The 14709-nt window shown below is 39.9% G+C and overlaps 1 protein-coding gene across 2 annotated transcripts in view; it reads right to left on the bottom strand.

Moving 5' to 3' along the window:
• Positions 1-14709, bottom strand: part of FAM53A (family with sequence similarity 53 member A) — a 72037-nt gene that overhangs the window by 35234 nt on the left and 22094 nt on the right. Inside the window, exons 3-4 of one of the 2 annotated variants that reach the window (XM_069014646.1) lie at positions 8963-9017; positions 4379-5181 (exon numbers count right to left, since the gene is read on the bottom strand). In XM_069014646.1, coding sequence (XP_068870747.1) covers positions 4379-5181; positions 8963-9017 — 858 coding nt within the window. The remainder of the gene's footprint in view (positions 1-4378; positions 5182-8962; positions 9018-14709) is intronic. The other variant, XM_069014647.1, reaches the window with a different exon arrangement.

Below are 14709 nucleotides of genomic sequence, written 5' to 3'. Positions count from 1 at the left end.
GTTGTCTTACCAGTCCAATGTTAATTAATGCACGAGATGCTCTAGGATTCACTAGTTGAAAATATTAGTTATGTGGATAAAGCCACGTGTTTGGTATTAACTATTTAAAAAGACTAAGCACCACTTCATAGAAAACACAAATAGTTTGGGCTTTTTAAGTATGATACCCAGATTATTGTTTTTTGGAACTTCGTGCCACCACACTGGGGGAGGAGTAACGCAAGAATGTTGAACACCAGAAAGACTTCAAACTACAGTGTGTTGTTTGATCTAAAACAGAATTAAATCTCACTGTCACAGTAAAACTTGCTTACACACCAAAAATCATGTGCAACCTCTTGGCTGCTCTTTCCTTGTCGCACCTCAGGATCAACTGACATAATTCATGAAGCAGAACATTGGAAAAAACTCAGCAGTTTCCACTTCAGTAAAGAAACATTTCTCTCCACATACTGCAGTTAGCAGTCAAAACACCACCTTGACTCATTCTGCAGCAGCCTCTGAGACAGAGCGGACCTGCTGCGGGAAAGCACAAGCCCAGAGAGGCTCTTTTCCACACACAGGCACCTCCAAATACCAGGGTGACGGGATGTCTGCTGCCATGAAGGAGGGCTGAGACTGCTCACCAGAGCCAGCTTCTGATTTGGGTGGTTGGGAACAAATGCTCAGCAGGCGCAGACACCGCATTCTGCTGTGCTACAACTCCTACAGTTCTTCTTGCACACAAAACTGAATGGAGAAAATAATTTTGAGCCTTCAGGGGCTGAAAACAGCTATCATATTTTGTTATCTTTTCCACTTGTTTTTACAGCTGTCTTCGTGTCCTAGAAGCTCTGATGTTTCACAAGTTTGTATTTTCAGCTTCTAGTCCAGAAAAAGATCCTTCCAGAATTTAGCACTACGCGAGAGCTAAGCAGTGGTGTACAGCAATCTGCCTGAACACTTCAATCTCTCTCTACGTACATGAATCACTCACTTTACTGGATATTAATGTAGCATTTTCCATGAGAACTGAAGATATGGCATATTCCTTCTCAAGAGGGCATGAAAACCTAAACCAGAGGGGGAATGCAGTGAAGTGTGAAGGTCTGTGGAAGAATAAAACAAAGTCAAAGTACATAGAAATAAACAGTTTATGATATTAAGAGCCGCTCAATTTCTTTACCTCTCCTAAATAAAAGCACAAATCAGAATATTAAAGATGCAACAGTGGAAGGAGCAAGCCATGAACAAGTGCATAAATTAAGAACACGCAGATAGATTAATATCTCAATTTTCTCATCAGTGAATTCTGAACTTAAAAAGCAATGACAATGGAAACTTTGCTTTCAGAATTAGACTTTTGATTTTCTAGCACTAATATTTATCAAATTATCAGGGACTGAAGCAGCAACCAACAAGTACGTTTTCAGAACTCAACTAACAAAAAAAACAGTTCAGTAATGAAAAAAAGCCCAAAACAAACAATAAACAACACCAAAACAAAAACAAAATAAAACACATCAAACAAAAAAATCACTTTTCATCCCCTTCTGCCTCTAAAGCTTCACCCAACCACAGCTATTTAAGATCTTCATTCAGATATAACAGCCCTTGCTTCAAGCTAAAGTAAATAAATCATTTATTTACTGATAAATATTGACTTGAGACAATTCCTTGCTGAGAAGCCTTGAGCAACTTTAGCAGGTGTTTGTGTCAACCTCTCAGAGCATTGGCAGAGATGCCTGCAGCCCCAAAACTTTCATCTTCAAGCAACTGTGGCTCCAATATACCAGTTTCATATCTATCATAAATCATATTTGCCCAATGTTAAATTCTGCACAGGCACTATTATCTAACTGCTGACCTGGTTTTAAGCAACTACTTGATAGATAAGTTGAGCTTTTTAGGAAGATTTGAGAACATCAAAATATTTGCAGTAAAGCTTAGAATAAAAATCCTTAAAAGCACTTGTTTTCAACAGAGGCCTTTCATAAACTGACTTGGAAGTGAATTTGAAATCACAGAAAAAGTATTTTTGGAAACAATAAACAGTCATCAAGATACATGAAAGGAAGGTCTTACTGAACTTTCCCTAATGGTAGCCCTGATCTTCACTGAGCTACATGCAGATATAGGACACCTTGTATGACACTTAGAAACAACCCCAGGGCAGGGGGGTAGATTATCTTTGAAAGTCCCTTCCAACCCTAACTATTTTATGACTTCTTGATTGTATGTTCCAGCTGATGATTCTAATAAGTAGAGACAAAATCAAACTTCTGCCTTCTGTAGTATTAGTTCATGGTATTTTTCACAGTACTAATTTTGCTTAGGACCACAATGCAAGTTTCACAGCATATACATCTGCCAGGATTTGGGGCATAGAGAGAAGGTAAGATATGAAGACTAACAATATAATGGGTAAGCAAGCTGTCATTCTAAAAAACCCTAATATTTCTTGGAAAATTAATTCAACTTTTACTTCAAATGTTTCCAGTACTTGCCTAGTTTTTAAACAGATGTTTCCATAAAGTTTAGCATGTTTGGAAATTGATGTATTTCCAAGCTATACTTTGTGCCTTTGATTAAACACCTTAATAGGAAGATTCTACTGAAATATCTGGAAAAAAAACCATCAGGGCCTTAACACTGCAGAATGAACTTCACTGCATAAACTACTCAGTTTATCATGAAATCCTAATTTCAAAATAGGTCTCACAGGAAAAAGTCATCAAGACTGGCTGAATATTAGTCTCATGTATAATTCTACAGCAAATCTAAATGGCCAAAAACCTTCCTATAGACATGAGCTGTTAACAGGTTCCCTCCATACACACTGCTGTACAGATTACTTAAAAGGTGTAAGATCTGAGCAACTGAAGCTATTCTGTAGGCTGAAATATCGCATCTCACCTCCAGAGCATGAAGAATGCAAGCATCAAGTCTAGCCAAAAAAGGGGTAGGTTTCAAATTTTACATAAAGAAACCTGCATTAGACCACACAGGCAGTTGAAAGGCAAATCCAATAATACTTCTGGTCTAGATTAGCAAACTAATCCCAGCAGTGATTAACACAGAAACAGGTAAAATCTGATTAGCTAACTAGTAAACTTGCATCTTGGCCAAAACTCAGAACACTGTCTAGTCATACCTAGAACAGAATTGGTTACCAACCTTGTCAATAAGTAAACCAGACTGTTCTACACCCATAGCTTCAGCAAAAAAATTGTATTTTTCAAGAGGAAAATCCTTTAAGATATAAGGAAGCTGTTTTATAGAAGTAACAAGGGAAGGACAGATGTTACCATAGAGACCTTTAGCCAAGCCGATATAAATTAGTTAGCATCAGACAGGTCCAGTATCTATCTTACTAGTATTTTTCCCATGTATTTTGATGTAAAGCCTACTAATACTGGGGTACCACAAACTGGAAGTTTTAGCCAACCCCCCATCCTATTCAGCTTTTCTTTTGCTCAGTGCATCATGTACAGGGACACTGGTGCACAACTATGTCCTTTCCTTACATTTTAACTGCTACTTTTGCCAACTACCTCCTCCCCACTACTCATAACAGATCTATCACACAAGCTTTCCAAGTCTGGTACTTACTGACCAGTAGGGTTATACTCACAAGCACAAAGTGTTCTCTGACCGTAATGTGAGATTCAGTTTTACATTTTGAACTGCAGCACTCAACTCTGTGGACACAGAAGCTCCAAAAAATGAGCTGTGTACATGCATTTGTATTACATGCAGAGTATAGGCATGAACTAAAGTTTTCTAGTTCTTGAATCAGCACCTCTACTCTCATGAGAAAGGAAGTAGAATTCTGAATAAAATTCTGGAGTAGAACACCTCTCCATTGAGCTGGAGCACCTGCAGCTGCCATATTAGAATACTATCTCTTTCCAACTGCTTATTAGCAGCTTCTTTAGTTAATCCATTTATACAGGGGTTTACTTGCTCTTATTTAGGTTTATGGAATTACTCAAACTAAGGGGAGGCTTAATCAAACAGTTGCACTAAGATTACTCAGAAATCATTGCATTTGGGAACACAGTGGTACAAATTTTTTTGCTACCACATCTACTCCATTCCCCATGGCTTCCTTGCTTTTCAAAAAGCAAGCATTTCTCTGTGGCCTCTGCTTTAAGCATCTTTTCGGAGCTCACAGCATTCTGTATTAAGTACAATGGACTTCAAGGACTGGGTTTCACAGGCAGAATGTAAATTGCTTTAGGGTATAGCAATGGCAAGTACAAGCAACCTGCTCTCCTGCTGAAGGTGTCAGATACAGTTGTTGCAAATTTGCAACAACTACAAATTAGTGCCGCTGATCTAGAAACAGCCTTTCTGCAAGAGCTCCCTTCCCACACCGAGGAAAGCAAAATCTCACCCGTGTCATTTTAAAAAAGTCTAACGATGGCCTGTTCCATCGTACATCCTCCTCCCGTCTGCGCTTCAGCCGGCTTTTCTTTTCGTTCAGGACGCAGGGCTGCGAGCGGCACCTCAGCAGGCCCTGCCGCCGGCTGAGCTCGGGTGTGGAGGTGGGAGTGCTGTTGGCTGAAGGCATGAGATTTCCTGTCTCGGTGATGTGCTCCTGGGAGAGGGAGAGGCGGCGCCTTGGGTTAAAGTCACAAGGGCCTCCGGAATTCCAGCGGGTGCTGGAGCTCGTGCTGCCCTCGCTGCTGTCCACAAACCCGCTGCTGGCAGAGGAAGGTCTGGGTACTGGAGAGGTGTTGAAGCTGGTGATGGTGAAGACGTTGTTTAGGGACAGGATGTTTTGTGGCAGGCTGATGCTTGTGCTTCTCTGCAAGGTGGCACTTCCGTGGCTGTTGCAGCGCTGCAAGGTAGCGCTGCCGCCGCTGTTACAGCGTCTCTTTGACACAGGAGTCCAAACCTTGGAGCTGCCCGGCTTCCAGGGCGACCGGCAGCGAGCCAGCTCGTCCGGCTCCGACAGGGACCTGCAGTGGCGCTTGGTGGGCGGTGCCAAGGGCTGACCCGAGTTCTCGTTCAGGTTTAATTCACTTATCCATCCTGACACCATGGACGTGTTGGAAGATTCCTGCTGCCACGGCAGACTGCCATTGCTGGCAGCGCTGGTGCTGAACGGGCATACTGGGAAAGGGTAAGCTGAATTCCTGGTTGTGTCAGGCTGGATTGGGTAACCCCCATTTAAAGCTTTCCAAGGACTGTCTTCTGAAAGCAAAAAAAGATACAGGTAAAAGATGAAAAGTGAAAGAACAATTTGTTTTAAACCTAGTTTAATGTATAGCCAACAAAATCATGTTTAGAAGGCTGAGCCATAAATACCCAGCTCTTAATCAAAATTTCACACTAAAAAAAAAAAGATAGAAAATTCAAAAAACACAAAGACAAAGTATTTCAGGAACCAGTCCAGGCATTCCAATGTATAAGTACCTTGTTAATACCTTTTCCTTTATACTGAATAATTACAATATGTGCTTTTCAGTGAGCAACAGGGACAGTTTCCTAGTGTACACACATACCACAATTAAATCACGTAACAGTGAACAACCTCAGGTACAACCAAAACAGATTAACAATGTGAGAAGCCAACAGGGAATTTTTTTTCTTTAATGCAAAAGCAGGATAATCTCTTCACATTGCTGTTCTTCATTTAGCTCTTATACTTTTCTATTAAGAACACCTTATTAAAGAAAACTTGCAAAGGGTGTTCACACATTCTCCACTCTGAAAAGCTTTACTTTGAATTAGAAACAGTATAAAGTTAAATCAGATTGAAGATTGTTGCCTTCCCCCCTCCCTTACACTCTGAATATAAGAAAAAACCCCAAATCTTAATTCAACACATAAAGTATCCCTTAAGAACCTCCTGCAACTTTTACTGTGAATGCAGACATAGTGCACAATTTCTCATCTGAAGTGGCAATGCTGGGTTAAAAGCAGTCTGCCAGTGCAGCCTCTCACTCTTTTGTGAAGCGTTTCTTTGAGAACATTCTGCACATTTTACAGCTGTTCCTCCACATTATACAATGAAGTGTAAGAAGAACTACGGCAGACTTTGGATTTGCAAATTGAAAAGCAGCAAAACTCTTGGCCAGCTAACAGTGCTTCATGCTTGGTTAGAAAATTTGCTAATTTAAACCAATTAGCCAAATAAGTTTCACTTATCCTGGCTTTAAAGAAAGAACATTTTAAATACCCATTTTTTCCCATACACCTATTTTAAGAACCTAGATAGAGCCTAAACACTAAATACTAGTATATTCTTACGGTTGACTTTCTAAACTAAGTTTTAGAGTAATCTACAGCTAAAAGATTGCTGAGTAGCTTTAAAAGTTGCAAACCCAAATAGTTGTACATGTTCCATGCCCAAAGTATGTCATGGATTATCCTGTTTATTTGGATCTTATTTAAAGAACACCCTATTGTCTCAAAATCATTTAACTGTGCAGACAGCTGGCCTATTCAAACATGTTTTATTAGAATTCCTCTGTCCTTCCTCCTCCATTCTTTCAGATGGGTACAACCACATACTGTGCTTTGCCTTAAGCATGCAAGCTCTGCAAGGCAGGGACCATCCATAATTCAGTGCAAGTCAAAGAGCCAACACAATGGGATCCAGCTAATGTTTGAAACTCCTAGCATCTACTGTAGGACAATTTCCTAGCTTGGACTTGCCTGATTTTTTAAAAATCCTTAGGAAGTTTTCTTCCAGGCTGGGAGGCTTATTTAAAAGTTTAAAGTAAAAAAAGAAAGCCAAGAGTTGAACCTGTTTTAATTGTTTACATGACAGAAGCACCTAATAATTTAGACTGGAAAACAGCTCTAAGATCAGAGTCCAACCATTAACTTAACTCTGCCAAGTCCACCACTAAACCATGTCCCAAGTGCCACATCTACATGTCTTTTAAATACCTGCAGGGATGGTGACTCCACCACTGCCCTGGGCAGCCAGTTTCAATGCTTGACACAACCCTTCAATCAAAGAAATTTTTCCTAACACCCAATCTAGGCTTCTCCTGGTGCAATTTGAGGCCATTTCCTCTTGTCCTGTCACTTGTTATTTTGGAGAACCCCTTCCCTCATGCACTAGATAGGTCACCTTGTTAGAGAAGGAAACCAGGTTGGTCAAGCAGGACCTGCCTTTCATAAAGGCCAGACTGACAGGCCTGTAGTTCCCCAGATCCTCCTTGTGGCAGATGGGTGTCACATTTGCTGACCTCTGGTCAGCCAGGACTGCTGGTAAATGATGGAGAGTGGCTCAGTGAGCCTGTCTATGAAGTCCCTCAGTCCTCTTGGGTGGATCCCATCAGCCCCATAGACCTGTGTGTGCCTAAGTGATGTAGCAGATCTCTGACCATTTCCCCTCAGATTATGGAGGCTTTATTCTGCTTCCTGTTCCTGATTTCCAGCTCAGGGGGCTGAGTAGCCAGAAAACAACTGGTCTTGCTATTAAAGACTGTGGCAAAGAAGGCATTAAGCACCTCAGTTTTTCCTCATCCTTTGTCCCTATATTCCTCCCTGCATCCAGTAAAGGATGGAGATTCTCCTAAGCCTTCCTTTTGTTGCTAATGCATTTATAAAAATATTTCTAATTGTGTTTTATGGCAGTAGCCAGATTAGGTTCTTGCTGGACTCTGGCCCTTCTAATTTTCTCCCTGCATAATCTTAAAACATCTTTGTAGTCCTCCTGAGTTGCCTTCCCCTCCCTCCAAAGGTCAACTCTCCTGGTCTTTTTTTTTTTTTTTTTGCTTTGAGCTCCAGCCAAAGCTCTCTGTTCAATCAGGCCAATCTTCTTCCCCACTGGCTCATCTTTCAGCACATGAGATAGCTTGCCTCTGCACCTTTAACATTTCCTTCTTAAAGCACATCCAGCTTTCCTGGACTCCTTTGTCCCTCAAGACTACCTCCCAAGGGATTCTGTCAACCAGCCTCCTACACAGGCTGAAGTCTGCCCTCCAGAAGCTCAAGGTGGCAGTTCTCCTGATCTCTGCCTCCGTATTTCTTCAAGGATCAAAAACCCCAGTCACTGTGCCCAAGGCAGCCTCTGACCACATCACCCAACAGTCCTTCCCTCTTGAAACCCAGCAGGTCCAGCAAAGCATCTCCCCTGGTTGATCTCACTCATCAGCTGCATCAGGGAGTTTTCTTCCATGCAGTCCAGGAACCTCCTAGACTGCTTCCTCTCTGCTGTACTGTACTTCAGCAGACATCTGGTAAGTTGAAGTCCCCCACAAGGGGGGACAACAAGGACTAGTGATTGTGAGACTTCTCCCAGCTGCTTACAGATTATTTTGTCTGCCTCTCTTCATCCTGGTTGGGTGGTCTGTAACAGACTCCCACCAGGATACCTGCTTAGTTGGTAATGCTATTTATGATAAATCACCATTTGCCTTTGAAACCTCTCACAAACCAAGATTAACATTTTAGGAGGAATCCCACTGAGCAAATAAAAGTCCTCCATGCTCAGAGAAAACATAACATGCAAAATTTCAAGTCCATCCCTTAATAAGGCAGTGGAAAGTTTACATATCAATAACTGGAACTTTTGCTTTTGCTAGATAAAACTTATTCTAGTAGGACCAAGGAGCAATAAAAGCAAATAACACTTCTATGAGGGCACTGGACTTCACCTTATGATTTGCATCATGCTGTATGTTCTATGTGGCAAAGAATAGAATAAGGTGTACAAAGATTTCTACTAGCTGAGGAATCTGAAGATGTTTAACATGAAAAACAGCATTTCTGTGCTTCTGTACACCAAGGCAGATATTGAACAAAAAGAAAGTGTTACAAGGGCTTTTTACTATGCAAAGCAGATCACAAGTACAAAACTAACAACCAGCTATTCCCAGTATTGTTCAAAGACCAGCTTAAACCAGCAGGCTCTACAGCAGCATGCTCCATCCCCCTCACCTTATTTACAAAAGAAAGGCTGCTTGCTATACCAATTACCTCAGTAAAACACAGCTAAGGCTTCTGAAGAACTTACCATTGATTTCGAAAGGGAACAAGCTGCCACTTTTGTTCAGCTTCTCAGATGAGTACTGAAATCAATCAGAAAAAAAAAGTTTTAACTGTGGAAAGAGTCAGCATTTACTTCAAGGAAGCTGCATGCAGTTTTTAGTTTTCCTATATGTGCACTTAACAATGCCTTTAAAAAGATGGGGTTTATTCAAGATTTCTTGAAGAAATTCCTGAACAGTTGATCTTTATAAATAAAGCCTCTGGCATCTATTTATAATGTTTTCTGATATACTGCTAAGTATCAAACTGTTTCAAGAATTACAAAATTAGCCCATGTGAATAAACTGGAAAATTAAGGGTGATAATTCATCTTTAATGAAAAAGCTTTGATCCAATTCTCATTTCAGTAGAGAGGAAATTACAATCTGGCAGTTGGGTTTCCATTTTCAATCTTAAGGCTAGAAGGCAAAACACTTCATCTTCAGCTAAGAGACAAGAATAGCTTTAACTAAATTAAATATACAAGCTCTTGAGGTTCACCACCATGAACCCTGTTCCAATCAGGCTTTATTGGTATTTTACATTTTCTTATAATCAATGCAGTGGCATTATTTTTTATTTCTTCAAAGTAGAAAAGCCATTGAAAAAAATCTTTCCTATCCCCAAAACATCTGTTGCAGACTGACTGCTTTTTAAATCTTAACTTACTGGTGGTGGCTCCCTACTCAGAAACAACATAATAGACAGGCTTAAAACAAGGTTTGTGTATAAAGGCCTTCAATTAAGCCTCATCAGTAGCATTGGCACAGTAAGACAAGTTTGTAACTAATTTTACCTAAAAAATTACTACAAAGGCATTCTTAATGGTCTAGATTTCTCAGACCAAGCATAGAGCTTGCAATCCAGCATCCTATAAAGGAGCTATAAATAAGTGGCTCATAGCTCCATCAGCCCAAGGGTCATTAGTCACTCCCCCACCACCACCTCAGGATGAAGAGGAAGATTGCTTTAAAAAAGAGCAACACACTTTATGTGAACATTGTTCTTTGTGTATAGCCAAAGATGATAGCATTGTACATACGCTTCCTTTCCAGATACAAAGTCAATTTTTAAACAAACATCCTTGGGCTACAAAGCTTTTTCCTTTTTTTCTGTACAGCAGCACATAGTGCTAGTGACAACTTTATATCCTTGAGCCCCACAGAGACAAACACTGAGTTCTGGTAATATTCCCTTGGTATTATTGTTTTAGAGGTAGAAAATAATAGAACAAATGAAAGGATAGGACAGCAATGAGATTAAAAATCTCATTTTTTATCAGCACCTGCACGAGACAATCCATTTCATTCTTACTTTCCATTTGCATCTGTAGATGCATTTATAACCTCCTTTTAAAGAAGCTACTTCAAGTAAACAGCAGAACCCTAAGTTTAAATCTCCACTGAATTTGCTATTAATTAGTCCAGTTCAAACCACATGAAGTCTGCAAGTTGCCAGTTTTATAGTAGTATTCACATTTAAAAAGCCAGCCTCCATCGTTTACTCTAATCAGGTACCAGCTTCATGTGAAACACAGAAGCACATTAAGGTAACAGTAGCTACATTTCAGCCGTCCCTGAAGGGGAAATGGACGAGTTAGAGACTAAAAGATAAGGTCTTCAACAAATTCTTCCTTTCCAGGTTTCCCCAAATAAAAGGCAACACCAACCTATTCAACTATCAGAGAGTAGCTAAGGAAAATGTGTTATTGGAACAAAATTGTGTCAGAAAGTCTTATAGCTAATTTAACCTGAACCAGATGAAAAGGGCAGAAAGATGACTTAATATGAGCATAATAGTTAGGGATGTTTAAAAGACTATTTATTCACAGAGGCCAAGATATTCAATGCTTATAAGGAACAGAACCTCAAGCACAATCCTATGTGGCAGTTGATACTTAGTTTTTACAGTTTTACAGCCAAATGTATCTTTAACAAGGTTCTCTTCATGAATGTCCAACTTGTTTGATTACCTGCACTTTTACCACCTTAAAAAGCCTTGTCCATCAGGTAGACACTAAACTACTCTGACAGCTGCAGAGCACTGAAAGCATTTTTCAGGGTGAACATGGAAAAAGTGAGATCACACACACACAGACCATTTGTCCTCCAGAGAACTGCAATGTTCTCTTAATTCAAACAGCAACCTTGTCTTTACAGCTATTTCTGACCAGGTTCTGGAGAAGTCAGTGCTCAGTTCCATGACAAAGCAGACATATTTTCTCTGCAACTTGCGATCATTTATACAGAATCCTGCTAAGTGACAAAAAAATTCTTTGCTAATTCTTTGGAGATTCAGACCAAAAACCTTAAGAACATCACATGTGACATCACATGCTGAAAGGGAGAGTAAGCTGCACTATTTCCAGCAAAAGCTCAAGGCACTGAAATAAGGGTTGAGAGACTAAGAGGACAGTAAGTAACAAATCTCCTTTACAATATATGCTTTGCTTTCCGTAACTGAAACTAAAATACTTGGAAACAGTGTCTGCTGGTATATTTTAACGATGTCTGGAAGTCCAAATTTGAATAGACTCTGTCAGGCTGTACATTCTTTATAGGAGGGAGGATTTTTTTTATCTATACAGCACATGGCACAAGTCCCACTAGGTATTACTGTAACAGGGCACTGAACCAGTTTATCAGCTCTCCTGGGCTGGCCACACTCTACCCTCCCCCATTCATTCCCTTTGTGCTATGATCTACCTAAAGCTTCCTCAATGAAGACTTTTCAAGCATAGTCATAAAAGAAAGACTGCAATTGGCTAAGAACCTTGACAGGGAAGTCTGCTACCCTCTGTGTGAAGGAAGTCTTCCTTAGAATAAGGCCAAGTTATTCAACAAAGTCACTTTCCTGAAGAGGAAGCATCCATCTTGCAACTACTGCTTTTTGAATAGATGTTAAAACATCCACCAAGATCTCATGCCTCTGGAGAATTTAGTAAGGAAATATGACATATTTTAAGATGGACACACAAAACAATGAAACTACAAGTTTCACCTGAGGTTAGAATTATTTGCTTCATGCCAAGAAGTGGATCTACTTTGAAATGCTTATTCACAAATAGAACCTCTTTTGTGCAGTTGGAGAGACTATGCTCAAAAGGAAAGAAAACATGTGGCACAATATTTAGAACAATGCTGCAAGTTTCAGTGAGTTTTCTGAGTAATAGCTGTTCTTTCATTAAAATAGTCACTTGAAAAGACACCTAGTCTGAACAGAGTAAGTGGAAGAGCTGTGTGAGGCTGACAACAAATTATAATTTCATCACTAATTTTAAGTGTTCTTTGCTAGCAGAAGCCAATTGCAACAAAAATAATTCTGGCTATTCTTCTACACTCCAATGTACTGCATTAAGAACTTCACAGCCTGTGCTATCCCTCCTCATTATTCTCAGAATGACAATTTCATCTTCATACTTTTAAAATTAACGGCTTTAATTTCAAGGCACTTTTTCCAGTTTCCAAGTATATTTGAGTTCCTCCAATTTATCAGCATCCTTTCCAAACCACAGGGAAGCCATTGTTTATCATTCAAATACTAATTTAACCACCACCATACAGATGTGACTCAGTTCAAATAGGTCATATCAGACCTCCATTTTTCTACCAAATATCCTCCAAATACGACTGGATATGAAATAGTGAGGAGGAACATTTTGACCTTTTCTCAGGTTGTAAAGAAATTATTAAGTCAAGTCTTCTGACCAGGGGCTTTTCCTCTGAGGAAGTCAATAGAGTTCTACATCTTTCAACACAAATAAGCCTCAAAAATTAAAAATAATGAAACCCCACATGCCTGTAAGGGGTTTTATAGTAAAACATTCCTTTTACAAATCCTTCTCTGGCAGTTCTTATGGTTTCTTCTTAATACCACACCTTGAACTCTTACAGCTCACATGCTGTTATTTCACAAACCAACACGAGATTCTATACAGGAATATGAAAAAGGTACAAGTTTAGTCAGAATATACAGAAAAATCCAAGACTTTGAGCTCTATGAAAGTTCCGAGAGTTCAAGGGAATAGAGACCAACTATTTGATTTAATGCTGCTGTCAATCCATGAAAGACACAATGTGCTCACAGAACTTGTGTCTTGTGAGGTAAGTTGAGCAACCAGGGACACCACCTCGTGTGCTACAGTACCCAAATTGAGGAAAAGAGCTTGGGACAACCTTCCTGCTTCTAGAGCAGGTCACTCAGTCATTTTCCTGAAGGCAGGTGCAGGACAAGGCTGTACAACATAACTGAGCATGCACTGGCTGAATTACACCAGCCTGGAAAATTAGCATGTCATTTAACAGAGCACTAAAAAGCTGCAGCCAGTATTTTACAACATAAAAGAGAGGTACTTGGTCACCACACAGCTTACACAACTGAAAAAGTGTACTATGCCCTATACATGTTGTCTTTATGCCCAGTTCGGCTGCACAGTAAATAGCTTTGAAAGAGCTATTCTTTTTTCTTTTATAACCCTGATTCATGAGCTGTATTACAGAATAGCTTTTCCCCAGCTATTTTATCTACTTGTGCCAAGCCACTTGAGCAGATGCACTGCACAAGGTATCACAAAACTGATAAGGTTTAACTACATTAACCCAGGCAAGAAAAGTTGCTTCTTAATCCTCAATCAGCTCACAATGAGGTTCACCACATGGTGTCACAGAACTTTCTGCCAGCACAAGTAACAAAAGGTGCAGGCAAGATGACTTCAGAATCACTCTAAACTGCTGCTATTAGAAGAAACTACAGCATTAACCCAAGCTTCTTGCCAAAAAGCCTAAATGTGCTAGCACTGATACCACACCACCACCAGCAGCCTTTTTCCCTTAGTGAAATTACACAACTGCCTTCACCAGTGAAAAAACACTTTTTATCATCTCATGTTCACATTTTAGTCAGTAAGCCATCATTTGCTTCCATGAATCCTTTTTCGTAGGGAGCATCCTACTTGCACACTTTTATTCACACTTGCTTCTCTATTTCCACACCTCACTACACACTTTCCACACTTTTTCAGGGTGCCATTGTGTACAAACAGAACCTGTTCCTGGCCTCAGAACCTATTTTCTGTAAGAACTAAAGCACTTACAAAACCAATTACTTGACAGATAAAAGGAGGAGAGGAACAGGAGAAGGGCAAGGACAAAACAACTGATGAGACATCATGTGCCATTTTCCGCTCCACTTGTTCTTTTTCATGCTTTATTGTAAGTCCAGATAAGGAGAGGAATAAAAAACAACCAACCTACAACACATTACAGCATGCCAACACACTCCTGTACAGACTGCACACAGTGTAAAAGCAGTAGTATGTCCTTCTCTGCTATCTGAGGTCTGCAATCCAAAACCTACAGTGACTACTGGTAAAAAGACAGCTCCATTTCCAAATTTATGCAAACTTTAGGACCTCAAAAACTAGAAGTTACAAGGTGCCACCACATGTAGTTACAAACACTGCTCCTGGTTATAAGTCATCATTGCCTTACACTTAGGCCCCAGAGTTTAGTTAAATGATGACTTTGCCAGTTCACAGATACAGCAGATTCTCCTACAAACTGCATGTCCCAAGTGCTTCATCAAACCAGACAAAATAAATGAAAGCTAAGTAAGCACTTCTCCTGAGAGTTAACACCATTTTAAGACCTTAAATCTGTCTTTCAAGAATAGCACATATTTAAAGGGAAGGCAAAATAGAAGTAGAAACAATTATTAGAAGAACTCTAAATGGAC

This window comes from Aphelocoma coerulescens, chromosome 4 (assembly GCF_041296385.1).
Source record: "Aphelocoma coerulescens isolate FSJ_1873_10779 chromosome 4, UR_Acoe_1.0, whole genome shotgun sequence".
NCBI classification, from domain to species: domain Eukaryota; kingdom Metazoa; phylum Chordata; class Aves; order Passeriformes; family Corvidae; genus Aphelocoma; species Aphelocoma coerulescens.
This window is presented reverse-complemented; position numbering and strand designations above follow the sequence as displayed.